We start from the raw sequence: 16,037 nt of genomic DNA, 5'->3' as shown, positions 1-16,037 counted from the left end.
TGTGTAGGGGACTTAAGAAAGACAGAGGCAGCTGAGTCCAGGGGTTTAAATCAATTATTAGAGAAGAGAGGGACTGTTTAAAGTGCTAACCTGAGTAGGTCAGAACCCAAGAAATATTTTGATAATCTGGAACATCAAGATGGCTGTACAGAGCTAGACTCGAGGTAGGTACAGCCTTGTTTTTCCTGGCCTCCACAGGGACAATATGAGCAGGAGTTATGTGCATTGAGAGGTGCCTAGGGCCCAGGCATTGCAGGGGCCTGTGGAGTTACCCTGGAGTTGAAGTGGGCTGGTCAGTGATTGGGCGTCAGACTTTACTTTTCTCTTAGCAAAGCCTGCTGCTTGCTTTTCACATAAGCCCTTCCTGAGTCACCCAGGAGCTGCCTGACCTGAAGCCCTCCAGGACCCCACTATCAAGGTCCTGGGTAGGGGTGGGGCATTCTGATTTTGCCTGTCAGCCAGGATGTTTCTGATTGTTGCTGTGCAAAGTTCTCATACCATTAGAGACCCTGTAGTATACCACCATGACAAAGTACCATTTGAAGGAGTAGGGAATATTGCAGAAAGCAGGGAAATGAGTTTGTGTGCCTACAGACCTCTGGATTTGAGGGTTTCCTTTTAAAATGGCATTTCCAAATAGCGCCAGCTGCTCTCTGAACGCCCCAGAACTTCCATTTCATCTGTGAAAAGGGCATCCTATCCACCACCTGCCCTGCCCTATGGGGGCCCTGTGAAGATCAAATGGGACAAAGAATTTGCAAGAAGGTTTCAAATACCTGAGTAATACAAATAGAAGTCATCATTATTCCTTCCTCTAAGATGGGGGTAAGAGGTGTGTAAGTAAATCTTCATTATGTAACTGCTGAAACAAACCATCCTAGAGGTTGTCATCCAAATATGATATATTTCACCTTTCTCAGCCTTCTTACTCCCCCTATTTCTGCCGCCTCTGTGGTTTATTAAAATGTAATACATTCTATGTGATTGTCATTGTGTGTGTGTGTGTGTGTGTGTGTGTGTGTGTGTGTGTGTAGAGGAAAGACACAAGGAAAGAAACATCATCTGTGGTCGTGTACAGCATCTGAGCGCTGGCTTCCTGGAAGGCCAGAGGAAGGACCCTTCTTGAGGTCCCAGGACTAGCCCCCAAGTTCCCCCGCCCGCAGTCCCCGCGGCGGCGCCCGCCGCCTTGCAGCCCGGCTGGAGTAACGGAGGGAGGGGACTGGGCCGCGGAGGGGTGGGAGCGCTCCGAGGGGCAGCCCGGACGGACGCCGGCCAATCGGAGCGCGCTCCGCCAGCGGCCAATCACGGGCCGCGTAGCCCGGCAAATCTGCCCGGCAGTGCGGGGCGGGGCTGCCGGAGTCCGGGTGCCGCCGGTTACACTTCTGAGCGCCTTCGGGAAGCCACAGGGCAGGGGGAGTGTGTGCTGAGAAGCGGGGGGAGGAGGAGGAGGCAGGCCCAGCTTCTGGGCCAGCCCGGTGACACACAGACAGGCATAAATCCGGCTGGTGATGTTGCGTCCGGGCGCTCACGTGTGTAGAGACCCACCGGCTTGTCCGTACGCCGTAAGGGCACCTGTCGTGTGAGTGGCTCCGGGCGTGGCTGCTCGCCGGACGTTCAGTTTTTGTAGGATTGCTCTCTAGGGGCCTACCTAACCCCGGCTCCAGAGGGGGAACCTAAGAAGTTTAACGGAGCCGGGTCTGAGCAGATTAAGGGAGTGGAACAGCGGCTGGGCCGGAGAGGGTGGGGACTGCGGGGGCTGGGGGGTAGGGAACCACCTACTTGCCCCGTCTCCCCGGCAGAAAGGTCTTTTGGCAAGACTGGCTTGACAAAGATGGCCCTGGAATGTCTAGAGTCCGGGCCGTGATGATCCCTGAGTGAGTGGCTCTGGGCTGCGCCTGGGCAGTTTGTTGACTGACAAAGAGGGATGCTAGCAGTTAGGAAGGTAAGGAGGAAACTCAGGATGGGGACCATCTGCTCCCCCAACCCCAGCGGGACAAAGACATCATCGGAGGTCTGCAATGCCGACTGGATGGCCTCGCTCCCCCCTCACCTCCACAACGTCCCCCTTTCCAATCTGGCAATCCCAGGTACTCTTCTATTCCTACTTGTTCCCACTGTGTTTGCTTCTGCCATTTTAGTGTGGTTGTTATTATTAATGGATTGGGTTGCTTTTCTGTTGTGCTGAGAAAATAATTGTCAGTGACCTTACTAAACGTTTTTATTTCCAACCAAAAACTTAACACTGAAGCAGCTGCTGTAAACAGATTTAAGTACACTGCATCATTGGCAAAAGGGGCTTGGGAGAATGGAAGCACTATTTTTTTTTGTTTGTTTGTTTATTTGCATCTTTTTGTTTGTGTTTTGTTTTTACTTGGTAGCCTCATTCTAAGAATGTTACATCCCTAATGTTGGAACCAGGCCATGTGAGTACCTGAATCACTTAAAGAAAAAAGGAGAGCTCACGAGTAATGAATAAAAGGTCATTAACGATTTTCAATCTGGATCAAAATTAAAACTGAAAAGTATTTTCTTTCTCATTAATTTAACCTTGCATATAGGAAAAACAAACAAACAAAGATTAGCATTAGATAACAGGTTCAGAACCAGGACTGAGTATAAAGACACATATTTTTGCTGTTGGAAAAGCCAGATATAGAGAATGCAAATGCTCATCAGAGGTCACAGGCAGTCATTAGGTGTGATGAGGTGGTGTTTGAAGATTTGTCTATATATATATACAGGTGTCTGCCTGACTGATCTAGAACCAGAGCATTGAAAAACACTTCTCCTCCAGCCACAATTTCTATCCTAGGGGTTTTATGCCTTGGAATCACTCTCATTAAATTTGTTAAATGTGTCCTCTTCCTTCCACTCAAAAGCTGGCTAGAACATGGTTTCTAGGGAGGGCCATTTGGACTACAGTGATCTTGGACTGCTGTGCTGGGCAAAGTCCCAGACGCCTGTACTTGAAAAGCACCCCTCGAGGCAGGGGATGGACTACTGCCAATGTTTTCTCTCACCTGGAGACATAACAATTGATGTTGAGCCCTAGACTTCCAGACAAACTCGCAAGCATCCCTGGGAGCAGTCTGATTTTTGTGCATGACCTCATGCAACCCAGATCTTTGCTTTCTATGCATGAGGAAGAGCAGAGCTGGCTTCAGAGGCAGCCTTTTCTTACTCGCCTCTTCTTTTGGAGGTCTTCCAGGTTCATTGTCCTTATGGGCTCTTGCTGCTTTTGAGCAAGGAGAGGGCTGCTAAATCTCTTTATAGTTATGATCACTTGTGTTTTATCAGCCATTGACTATAGTTCCTTGGGAAATGCCAGATGGTCATGCCTCAGAACAGGTCTTTTCCATGTTTAATTGATGCCTGTGGAGTCATCACTGAAATGATGCACGGGCTTCTTTTAACATTAGTCATCTGTCTTCAGGCTTTCCGGTGGAATTGTTTGGTCAGGTGGTATGGCAGGTAGTGTGTGTTTGCAAACAGCATGGCATCTTAGGCCCTAAATGACTCTGTCATTCAGGGCATGTCCGGACTTCCTCCTTCCTGTTGTACTTTGGATGGACAGATCAGACCACAGCCCCAGCTCTGCCAGTGGCTTGGATATGTGCTCTGACATCACGACTCCTGAAAGGAGCTGGGCATTTGTTCTGCCATCTATAGGGTATCTCACAGTTACTAGAATTGCCAGGGGAAGTGGGCAAATAGCCGGAGTCTGCTGCTGTAACTGGAAATGCTGTGATTAGTCACTATGGAGGACATAGGAATTTGTTCACCCTGCTTTGTGAAGTCTGGTCCTTCTATGTAAAAGAAAGAAAAAAAAAAAAAAAAAGGAAGAAAGAAAGAAAAAAAATGACCTTGACTCCTCAACATGCTGAATTCATTTCTGTGAATGCCCTTTTCCCAGCAGTGGAAGGGGCATGAGCGTATATATGTATGAGCTCAACACAGGAAAGTCACATGTAAGTGCTAGCCACTTATGGACGCCTCCCCACCAACCATTCTCCCCCCCCACCAGTTTCCTTTCCCCTCCCTCAAGCTTAATATCCCCTAGCTAATGGCTAGCACTCAAGTTCTGCCAAGCCTTGTGGAGAAATTCTGAAATACAGAAGGCATTCAGGAGGTGGAGTCCATCATCTTCCTCCCCCATTCCCCCTACACCTCTTCCCCTTTGCGATCCCCTTCAGCATAATAGTTCTTACTTATTAAGTGCTAACCCCAGCACCCACTGACAAACATTATATATCTCAAATATCTATACCTCCAAGACAGCTACTAACATCCTCGTTTTGGAAATAAGAAAATTATTGTCCAAGAGATTAAGTAATTTTTTAAAGATCACACAAATAGTAAATAACAAAACTAACAATTAAGTCCCTGACTAGCTGGCTCCAAAACCCATGCATTATCCCTGTGCCCCTCAGGGGGCCTTGGGGAGCACAGAGCAGCTGTGTGTGTGTGTGTGTGTGTGTGTGTTTGTGTGTGTGTGTACTAGGGGAGGGGGTGGTAGTCTCTAATTAAAACCAGTTTTCACAGCCTGTCCTCTATGGCAAATGAAGTTATGTTTAAGACTAGGTGGTCCTTATCTGAGTGATTATATATCATTGTGAAGAGATAGATAGGCAGACATACATGTATACAAATTATATATCTGAGTAATATATATATTTATATGTTTACAATTATATATGATATATGTGGTATATATGTGTATGTGTATATATAGTTGTATATATGTATGTGTATATATGTATATGTATATATCTGTGTGTGTATGTATGTGTTTATATATACACATATATATCCCTGTTTGGAACAGGGATATATTGGAATTGGAACCCAGGAAGTTTTAAATTCAGATTTATTGCTTAGACCTATTTTGTGTGATGTGTATGCACATGTGTGTGCTCCTGTGTGCCAACAGACAACGACACAGGGTGTCTATAAGATTGTGTCAGATCTGTCAGGATGGGGGTGGGGTGGCCCCAGGGAGAGCTCAGAGAAAAGGCAGGAGTTCTGGCAATAATAGCAGAACTGGGATGGAGTAAACTAGGTTATATTTGAATGCATCTGCTGCATTTGCCCAAGGCGTGATGGGAGAGAACAGGTGTGCATGTACCTCTCAACAAAGCCTTGGTGTATTATTTTACTTATACAACTGCTAAGAACACCTGTTAATGGCCAGTGTCACCCAAACATATTGAAATATTCTGGAGAAGAACTTCAGAACAAATCTCATTGCCAACCATTTAGAGTGATTGGAGACCCCAAGGGTAAAGGATCTGGAAGTTGCAAAAGTCAGATTTTTAAATTAAAGCTTTAAACTCTACAAACATTTTCACTGACATTAGTGAAAGCATGATATTCTTTATGGACAAATGGACTGATGAAAAAATGTTTTCTATAACATGTATATTTTCAATGAATTCTTTTTCTATATTTTTGTGTATTTCTTTTCTTGACTTTTTTTTGAGTTTTTTTTAAAAATCATGTTTTTCCCTTTTTATTGAAGGTAAACTGTTTAGTCTATTGCAGAGAGCCTTGATCTTAAGATTTGGTATTGTTGGTTCTGGCTGTCTGATATTGAGGAAGCATCTGAATTTCTCAGGACTTAGTTTCTTCATTTGTAATTAAGCTGGATTAAATGAAATATAGAGTCTTTTCCAAATTAAAAAATCTTTGATTAACTAAATCAAATAAACTATAAATGCCCATTCTTTGTTCAAACATGAAAAGAGATGGGAGGAATAAGACATTTTAGGTCTAAAAGCCTTTTTATGCCTCTTTAAAACAAGAAGTTATTTTTGGCATGTGCAAATAACTACTCGCAATTGCCAGAATGAAGCAGGGTCCTCTCACTTTAGCATCCTAAAAGGGACTGTAGAATAACTGGTTTAAATAAACTGACCCTGAGTACATATTAAGAAACCTCCATGCTCAGGCTTGGGAGAGACCCAAAGATGAATCAGGTATCAACCCGAGTATAAAAGGGCTTACAATTTAGTTATATATATACAAATTACCATATATAGTTAAAAATAATTGGGGCAAATATTAAAGCAGAGATTAAAGAAGGTGTGACGGAAGCACACAGACTGGAAAGACTAATTCCCATTAGTTGCTACTTCTCATATTAGGAACTACTTCGTTGAAAAAATGGCTTGACCCAAGATTTGAAGAATGGTCAAAATTTCAAGGGATGTGATTAAGTAGGCAGTCTGGGTTAGAAGGGGACTTTCCTGAAATGGACCAATTAAGCTCTGGGATGGAGGTAGATGGGAAGTAGAGGACTTTCTCTCCTGCCTCTCAGTAATGCTTTGTTAATATGTTTATCACAGTATTTCTGAACACATTGTTATTTTTGGCTACCTGTCATCCACATCATCTATGAACAACTTGTACACAGAGAGTGTGTCTTATTTCTCTTTATAATGCTAGGTCCTAGTACAGGATGACCGCTTGGTCATTGGTGTCAAGTGGATGATTGAATACAAGAGACCAGGAGAGTAAGGGTGCTGGATGTGGCTCACTTGCAGCTTGCAGCCACCATCGTGTTTGATTGTGGTCAGAGCTAAACTGAATGGATTGGTTAGGTTTTCCTGACAGAAAGGAAGCCCCCTGAACATTTTCCAACCAGCTTTTGTGACTTCTGCATAGTATTCCCGTAACTTTAGATAAAGCTCATTACTGAGCCCCATTGGAAGTGAAAATTCTGAGGCAGAACAAAATGGGCAGGAGAGTCAGAAGAGGAATTATGGTATAACTTGTGTCCTAGGAACAATGCTTTCACCTTGCATCCTTTCTGCCTTCTCTCTTCCCTTGTCAAATGTGAGCTTCTCGTGTTTCCTGCCTGGCCTCAGCCTCAGCCTGCTCTCATTTCTTGTTCCCCTCTTCGGCTTCCTTCCACTGACCTGGCCTCTCCCTTTCCAGTGTCAACCCTTGCTCAGATGCTGCTCACTGCTCTCCAATTCCCAGACCCTTCTCTGTTCTCATCTTCCTGAGGATCATCCCCTTCCTTTTTACCTTTCTGGAATTCTATCCCTGCCCCATGCAGTTCCACCTCTGACCACTTGATGAGTTCTGTCGCTCTTCTCACTTGGCACACATGCGTCCCGCAGACATCGAGATTACTACAGGGGCAGGATGGAAGGATCATTGCTCAAATTCTGCTTTTGGAAGTTGGATTAGGTCTGGTGCATCCCAGAGAGATTTGGGGACCCAAAAGGGCATAACATACATTGTGGAACAAGAATTCTAGCTTGGCTCTGCTTTGAGGATAGCACGAGCCATGAGTTGGACCTAGAAAGAAACCCTACAGCCTACAGGATTTGAGGCTGTGGAAAAACAAGGACCAAACTGAGTCTACCAGGGCTGACCCAATCAAGAAAAACAATTATATGGAACCAAAATGGATTCTTAAGTGGGAATACTTTTTTGATGCCCCCCCCCCCCGGTGGTCATGGGGTGGTCATGGTCAAGAGTCTATGACTTTGGTGTTTTTATTAGTAGGTCTTTCTTCTAAGGAGGCTCCTCACTTCCTTAGATTTCCCTACCCCAATCACACAAAAAGCCACAGGGAATTCAGGAGTCACTTGTGTCTTTAAGAAGCAGAACGAACCATGGATTGGCTTAGACCATTAATGTTAGAGCCACTCAGTCTGGATTTGAACTTCAACTCTGTCCCTCATGACTCTGTAACCTGGCAGGTTACTCACTCTCTGTGCTACAGTGTCCTTCTCTGTAAAACAGAGATAATAATGGCACTACATCATTTAGTTAGTGTGACAATTAAATAAACTAATGCATTGGTACCATGCTTAGAATAGTTTCTGTCACAACGCGATATGTCATTAAAATTAATTATGGTGGATTTATTAAAAACCTGCACCTGGAATAGACAACCAAAAGAAGTGTAAGATCAGTCCCTCCCTTCAGGCAATGTACAGTGTAGTTAAGGAGCTGACCTTCCAGTAAGCCATGTGGCTCAGTGTTCTGTCCGATCAGATCAGGATAACGTGAATGGTCATCCCCTCAAAGGGGCTTAGAATTAAGGGAAGGATACATGGAGGGTTGCCCAGGATGTGAGTACCAAGGGAGACGTAAGTGCAGTATGAGGGCAGCTGATCAAGAGAGCCAGAAAATCCTCTTGAGCTACTTACTATAGCCCCCATCCCAAACTCCGAAAGCCTCACAGTTCCCCCAAACACACACATCACCCCCTACACACACACTAACACACACCTACTACCCATTTCCTAGTGCACACACTGAGCTATGTCCTCAGGAGAGCCCAAATTTTCATGCCTGTTGCTGTTTTCCTGTGATAAAAATCTTGGAATCCATGCTCACTGCCAACTCAAATCCTAGGAGACTGCGCCTTCACCTGCACGCTACTGTTTCAGCCGGGCTTCCAAAGCTGACAGTTGGCTTCTGTCACATGATTTGAGCTAACTAACCCCCCCCCCCCGCCTCCCCCCAACTCCTCCAGGGGACTGGTTGGCTCCTATCTACCCCCACCTCCCACCCCCAAAAGCTTCTATGTACAGGCAGCTAGAAAGTTACTGTTAGTGAAAGGCTTAGCCTTTGGGAAAAGCTTGAACCTCTTTACAAATGCTGAGTAACCCTATTTAGAGTTTCAAACCAGGCCTGCAGAGGAGGGGTTATTTATAGACCTTGTAGTAGGTGGGTGTGTTTGTGTGTGTGAAAGGATCTGAACATCCATCAAGAACCAAACTGACAGTAGAGGAGCACTGTGATGGTGCTTGTTTGAGTTGTTTCATGCCTGGTGGAGCCAGGGCCCTTCCCTTCTCACAGCTCCGGGAATTTGGATTATATTGCTGAGTGCCCATAAGGACCAAACGGTACCTGGGAGGATTGCATTAATAGGTCTCTAGTAGCTTCAGGGTAACATGGGTTTGGCCATAGATGCTGGCATTGCTCTCAGGGGATGTGTAGGTTGTGCTCTGAAGTGTTGGCGATCTTCCTTGCTTCATGGTCTACATAGAAGCTGGAATTTTCTAAGAGAATAACAGATGGGTTTTTTTTTTTTTTTAATTTCCAATTATTCTAGAACTGTTGGCTGTAAGGTATTCTTTTTTTTCCAGAGAATATTCTGTTGCTCTTTTTTCTCCTCTGTATGGACCTGACGATGTCAAAATAAGGGAAGAACCAGAAGAATTTGTGCCCTGTAATACTAATATGTTGGAGCGCTCAGTGGTCTGAAGTGATGGTAGAACTGAACCGCTCCTAGGTGCTGTCAGACTGAGCTGAATATTTTATGAACATGTGTGATTTGAAGGCTATATGCAGAAGGCAATATTCTTATAAAGTATAATTGAAACCAGGTGAAAAAATATCCTCCTTCCTGAGCTTTGAGCTCAGGTCATTGTCATGGCAGGAGGTGCCCAAATGGATATCTGCAAGAATTCTATGAGCACATGGTGGCAGTTTGGCAGAAAAAAATTACAGGTATCCGTTTATCCCCTTTGCTTCTTTTGGTTTTCATTGCCTAGATTTCAAAAATGTATTCATTTAAAGGGAAATCAGATGTTCAAAGGATATTTGTTGTGTGCCTTTTGTGCCAGGTACTGTGTTAGATGAGGCGAACATGAAGAGAAGATTCTTCTCCCTGCTTTTCAAGAATTATGATCTTGTAAGAGAAGAAAGCTAAAATTCAAATACCCTGGAGATGAATGTGTATGGGACTATAAGACTCAGAAAGCCAACTTCCAATCCCATTACTGAGAGGAGGCAGGAAGCCTGCTAGATTGGGGTTTTAAGAGGAGATGAGCCTTGGGTTGAATCATAAAGAGCAAATAGTAAATAGCCAGGTGTTGCAGGTAGAGGGAAGTTTGTCACAATGTAGAGGTACCGAGGAATGAGAGATTAGGGTGACCTTGCAGAAACCGAAGCAGTCCGGTGTGGTCAGAACATAGACTTCATTTAAACAGAGATGAGACTGGGAGAGTGGGCTAATGAGTCTTACGTGCCGTGCGAAGATTGAACTTTAAACACTATCCCAGGACAAAAAGCAGCCATTGAAATACTGGGTCAGGAGTGGGGGAAAAGTTCCCAGATAACTGCATAAGGATGAAGAGAAACAAAATGGTACCTCAGGTATTAGAAATGCTGAGGGGTAATATGAGAAACTTACCCCTTCTTTCATTTCTATTTAATACATATGTATTGATTTCCTCCTATATGCCAGGCCCTCTCCTAGACACAGTGATGATCATTACACATAGTTCCTTTTTTCAATGAGCTTACAATCTAGTTGGAGAAATAGACCTTTTTTTTTTTTTAAAGATTTTATTTATTTGGGAGAGAGAGTGTACATGCAGATGCACAAAAGTGGGGGCAGGGGCAGAGGGAGAGGTAGGGATCCCTATATGGGACTCAATTCCAGGACCTAAAGATCATGACTGAGCTGAAGGCAGATGCTTAACCGACTGAGGCACCCTGGAGAAATGGGCATTTAATCAAGTAGTTATATTGTACGTGATGAGTAATTGCTCTTTAAAAAACAAAACAACAACAAAACCCCAGGTAGTTGTAACATAATATACTATAGAATGGGGAGGTAGAAGTTACTGCTAGAATAAGCACATGGCATGGAAGTCCAGGGAAGCCTCTTGGAGGAAGTGATAAATAGACTGCAACTGGAAGGATGCGTAGGAATTAGCTAAGAGGATCAGAGTTCCCTAGAAGAGGAAATAACATGGGTGAAGACAGACCTCAAAGAGAGAAAATGGCCCACTTAACAAACCAAAATCATTCATGGTAGTTGTACTATAGGTTTTCAGGAGTGGGGGGCAAGGAGTAAGGTGGCAAGATACAGGAAGGTCTAATAAGCCATGTTAAAGTCATTTAGCTTTACCTCAGTGATGGCGGGAAGGATGTTAAGGAGGTGAATGAGAAGGTCAGCCCTGCGTTTTGAAAAGATGGCTCTGGCTACAGTCCACAACGTACGTATATTGGATTTGGGAGTATTGGACCCCTCCTAACCAGCTGGGTTGTTGATGAGGTGATCCACGTGGAAGGGAATGCTTACCTGAGAAGGAGAGTGTCAGTATGGAAGCAGGAAAAGGGAAGACACAGGAGACATAGCGCAGAAAGTATCAGTAGGACTTGGCAATTACATTGGAAGCTGAAAAAAAGGGATACAGGAGAAAAAGGAGGTTAGGGGTGGCAGAGGGAAGCAGATGTGCTGAGTTTGGGGCACGTTGAGTTTGAGGGACCTGTGGGACTTACCAGAATTGGGAGAAGGGCATGGACAGCACTCAGTGGAAAACATGTCAGAGTTCAGTCTTACTTTTCCCAATTTACCCAACACCAGATCCTCACCCACAGCTACTATTATATCCAATATAGGAAGATTTGAGTTTGAATTAGGTGTCTTTATTTTATTTATTTATTTAGGTTTCTACTAAAATTTTACTTTGTTCAGGAGCTTATCCAAAACTTCTAGTCCCAGATACATGACCCTCAGTAGCTCATCGAGTGTTTGCTTATTCTGCCTGAATTCTCTCATGTCTTGTTTTAATGATTGCTTCAACCATATTGGCAGCTTGGAGGTGAGAGTTAAGGTTAGCTCTGTGTACTATAGCACAAACCAGCTGTGAAATGGAAACGTTTAGTAATTTTACCATGCCATCAAATACAATTTATTTCACGCATTCACATCCTGGGTTATACCAAAAGCTTAATAAAAGCAGAGTAATTTTTTAGTAAAATATTTAATTTAATATAACTTTTCCTTCTACCCTAAACATTTTCCTTTTTTCCCCTACGTCTTTGAATTATTCTTATTTTTGTGTTGGAAACTGAAAAGTTGTTAAAGAGAACGTGATTATTTTGGAACTGAGAAGGCTTATCAGAAGCAACACAGAGTGATTAATTAGCAAAACAGGGAAAGAATTTCTTATTAATGAATTAACTATATTATACAATCTCTTACTCTGGGATGGGGGTCAGAGTCCACCAGACCTTTGAGGAAGAGAAGGTGTTTCAGAAGAAAATAGATGCTCATCTATCTGTAGAGGACTTTAAAATGCCTCCCATACATATAATTGAAACCCCTCTGACTCACATAAATCCTAGGATGTTGGGGCCAATTCAGAAAATATCTGGGGCAGTGGGATTTTCATGGTGTCCAGCAAGAGTCCAGGTGACGCTTGGTGCCCCCCAGGACTCCCTTCTCAAGGTCAGCAGTGGGGACTGTCCGGTCAGAGAAGCTCTGCTTGTATTTGTTTTACATATAAATACTTCATTTGACAAAGTTGCAGGTCTCAAAAGCACCATGAGAAGGTCTGATTTACTCCAACTGTCCAGCTCATCCAGCCATTTGGGGGGTAGACCAGCAGTAGCCCTCTGGATTCCCAGGCTAATGTCTTCAGTCCTCAGATGGTGGGATGCCCGTTGGCTACTCAGCACATAAAAAGTTGATCAGCATCCTCTGCTTTCCAGTGTTCTGCCTAACCCCTCTGCTTTGTTGCATTGTGAATAATCCCAAATTCAGTGGGCACTTGATTAAAAATTAAATGGACCACATGGCCTTCTCAGATGTTGTGGGCAGTTAGACAGTTGTTATTAATATTCTCCCCCATGCCCTATGGAAAATAATCCAGTCACATAGATGAAGTTTATCCCTTTGGGCTGACAGGGTTTGAAGTTGTTATTCTTTGGTTTGAGAATCTGCTAAATGGTCCCCAGAACTCGAGCCTTGGACTCATGTCAGCTAGATTCTGTAGATCCTAAGATGCCTCAGCCTTTCTGCATTTGTCAGCATTTGGAGTCACATTCCCTACAAATGCTGTATTTTTCCCAAGGACCCCATTCAGGTGTGTGAAATGGGAGACCCCAAGGAGATGTTATCAGGAAATAATTTACACAGGCATAAGTTGCAGGAAATCTACTCTTTAGGACTTTTCCTTTTAAATTGTTTGATGTGTTGTTTAATATAGCTGCTCCTTTCGTCATCCTTTCTGGCTTATTTTTGTCCTGTGTGTTTCCTGACATATTCCTCTTCGTTGACACAAATAACTCAAGCTAAAAGGACAGATGGAGGAAATGGGAACTGGGCGTATACAGTTGCTGGGGGTGAGGAGGTGCAGGCAGTGAACTCTGCCTGTTTCATGAAGGTGAATGGACCAAACAGAAGTTTGGGAAGGGATCAGAGGACCTTGGCTTACCTGCCCTAGGCAACTCTCTACACATCTGTTTATTCAAGCAGTCATGCTTACCTTTATCCTAGATGCATGTATTCAGTGCCTACTGTATGCCAGAAACTTAAGCATTGTAGGGATAATCACGGTCAGGTGTCCATGACAGATACAGAGATAATGACCACAAGGTGTCCCAGGTTCATCAAGTTCAAGAGGCCGTGGATGCACAAAGTGAGAAGTACTTAAATCTACTTGGTGGAGTCAGGTGAGCTCACAGACAGATGATTCGTGATCTGATCACTTATAGGTAATGAAAACAAAAAGGCAAGGGCCAATGAGTTTGTTCCCAAGGACTGTGAGGGTTTTCTGTTTCCATCTTCTTTCAAGCAAATCTGTTGCTATATTCAATAACGATAAGGCCCACCTCTTATATGTAACTTGGCAAATGAGTATGTTCTCAGCTCAGGCCACAGACCTATTTTAGAATGCAGAATGACAGTCTGTTCAAATCCCATTTATTGTAATATTAATAGAGATGAAATACCTGATCTATAACACAAGATGTTTTCTACAAAAACTATCCTAAACATGTCCATCATTTAAAGACTCATGTTCATTTTTATGTCTGTTCTTAATACGTTTTACCTTATCTCTATTTTTAATTTTTATACACATGAGAAACAGTATAGAGAAGTAGTTCAGTTCTGTTTTAGGATACCTAGGATCAAATCCTAATTACTAGTTACATGACCTTGAATAAAAAGTTTAACCTCTCTGTCCCTGAGGCTTCTCCTCTGTAAAATGGAAGTAATCACAACACCTGCTTCATAAGCACAAGGTTAGAGGAAACACAGTCTGTAAATCTGCCCTCACTCTGATACAATTGATGGTTTGGGGGTCCTCAAGATCACCCTTAGTTTCACTAAATAATATGCTGGAAGGACTGACAGGACTCACTGAAAGCTGTTATACTCCCAGTTCCTGTTTATTACAGCTAAAGGCTACAGATTAAAATTGACCAGGTATAGAGGTACACAAGGCAGAGTCCAGGGGGGTTCCAAACGTCCTGTCTCCTGGTCAGTGGACAGTGCTGCTTTCTCAGGATTAATGGGCAGCAGTATGCACGGAGTCCTGCTAACCGGGGAAGCTCTCTGAGCCTTGGTATCCAGAGTCATCACTGAGGCTCCACATGGCTGATCTCAGTATCCAGCCCCTCCAAGGTCAAGCATCTATCCACATGATTCAATGCCATCATCCTCAGACTTTCTGACATGGCCCCAAAGTCCTCAGGTAAATAAAGATGCTCTTATCAGACAAGCTATTGCAGGGGTTTGAGAGATTGCTTCCCATGGCAAGGAAGAGGACCAGCCCTCTCCTTGGGCAGGGTTAAATTCTTTGCCATACAGCAAAGTTGTTTAAGAATTGAATGAAATAGGGGCGCCTGGGTGGCTCAGTGCGTTAAGCCTCTGCCTTCGGCTCAGGTCATGATCTCAGGGTCCTGGGATCGAGCCCTGCATCGGGCTCTCTGCTTGGCAGGGAGCCTGCTTCCTCACCTCTCTCTCTGATTGCCTCTCTGCCTACTTGTGATCTCTCTCTGTGAAATAAATAAATAAAATCTTAAAAAAAAAAAGAATTGAATGAAATAAAACATGCAATGTGCTTAAAATATTGCTTAGCACAGAACAAGCAGAGAATAGGACGCCTGGGTGGCTCAGTTGGTTAAGCCGCAGCCTTCAGCTCAGGCCATGATCCCAGGGTCCTGGGATTGAGTCCCACATCGGGCTCCTTGCTCCACAAGAAGCCTGCTCTCTCCGCCTCTGCCTGCTTGTACGTTCTCTCTCTCTCTCTCTCTCTCTCTCTCTCTCTGACAAATAAATAAATAAATAAAATCTTAAAAAAAAAAAAAGCATAGATTTTGGATATATAGCTATGACTATTAACAGTCCTTTTTGATGGCCAAATATTTATCTAGCACCATACTAGATACTAGATACTTTAAAAATTTAATGAGATATAGTTTGTAATCTTATAGGAGATACTAAGGTTCAAATAAAGCCAATAAAAGCAGAAGGCAGTGAATGCCACAGTTTTAGAACCAAGCATACTGTGCTAGGAACCTGGGAAAGGGAGTGATTACTTGCAGTTGCAGGTCAAGGAGCAGCTGCCTGGGAAGACACCTGGGAGCTGGTCTGAGGACGGATAGGATTTTGATATGGATAGGAGGTGCATTCCAGACACAGGGAACCAAATGGATGAAATTGGAGATGGGAAAGCAGGGGTTGTTGTGACTCCCTGTACAGGTGACAGGAGAAAGCAGTGGAAAGGACTGGGCAGACAGACGTAGGGCAGATGAGAGAGGTTTTCAAGGTGGTGTGAAGCACTTCCTGCTTTATCTTGTAGACGATAGGGAGCCAGTGACAATCTGGGAACCAAAGAAAACCTGAAAGAAAATCTCCTGTCTCTCTTTATGACTCCAGTCTTTGCACATGCTCTTTCCTCTACTGGCACAGCCTCCCTTCCAATAACCCCCACTTCACTTGGTCCAAGACTACTTATCCTGTAAGAAACAGCCCAGTACCATGTCTGTGCATGTTTCCATTCTGGGACATATTATGTGCCACTGGAACGCTTTACCTGTCTTCCCACTGCACACAGCGCTGTTTGGGGCCCTCTGTATAGTCAGTGTCTGGTTCAGAATAGGTACCTTGTGCAAAAAAAGGGAGGGATCCAAAGAGAAAATGTGGAATCTTGAAATATCTACAGAGAATTTAAGTATGAAGAGCAGATACTTCTAGTTAATTTAAGGAGAAAGTAGGACATAGAGAAAATAACAATGCCTAAAGTAAGACAAAACCTTATAATTGCATT

The 16,037-nt window shown here is 43.7% G+C and overlaps 1 protein-coding gene across 2 annotated transcripts in view; it reads left to right on the top strand.

Annotated features, from left to right (window-relative positions):
- Positions 1-1,349: 1,349 nt before the first annotated feature.
- The window catches only part of PLCXD2 (phosphatidylinositol specific phospholipase C X domain containing 2), a 57,386-nt gene continuing 42,698 nt past the window's right edge, over positions 1,350-16,037 (top strand). For both annotated transcript variants that reach the window (XR_009351140.1, XM_059164194.1), the window contains exon 1: positions 1,350-2,087. Coding sequence is in view for 1 of the 2 variants with exons in the window: in XM_059164194.1 (XP_059020177.1) it covers positions 1,925-2,087 (163 nt within the window). In the remaining variant the exon portion in view is untranslated. The remainder of the gene's footprint in view (positions 2,088-16,037) is intronic.

Source organism: Mustela lutreola, chromosome 2 (genome assembly GCF_030435805.1).
Source record: "Mustela lutreola isolate mMusLut2 chromosome 2, mMusLut2.pri, whole genome shotgun sequence".
NCBI lineage: Eukaryota > Metazoa > Chordata > Mammalia > Carnivora > Mustelidae > Mustela > Mustela lutreola.
This window is presented reverse-complemented; position numbering and strand designations above follow the sequence as displayed.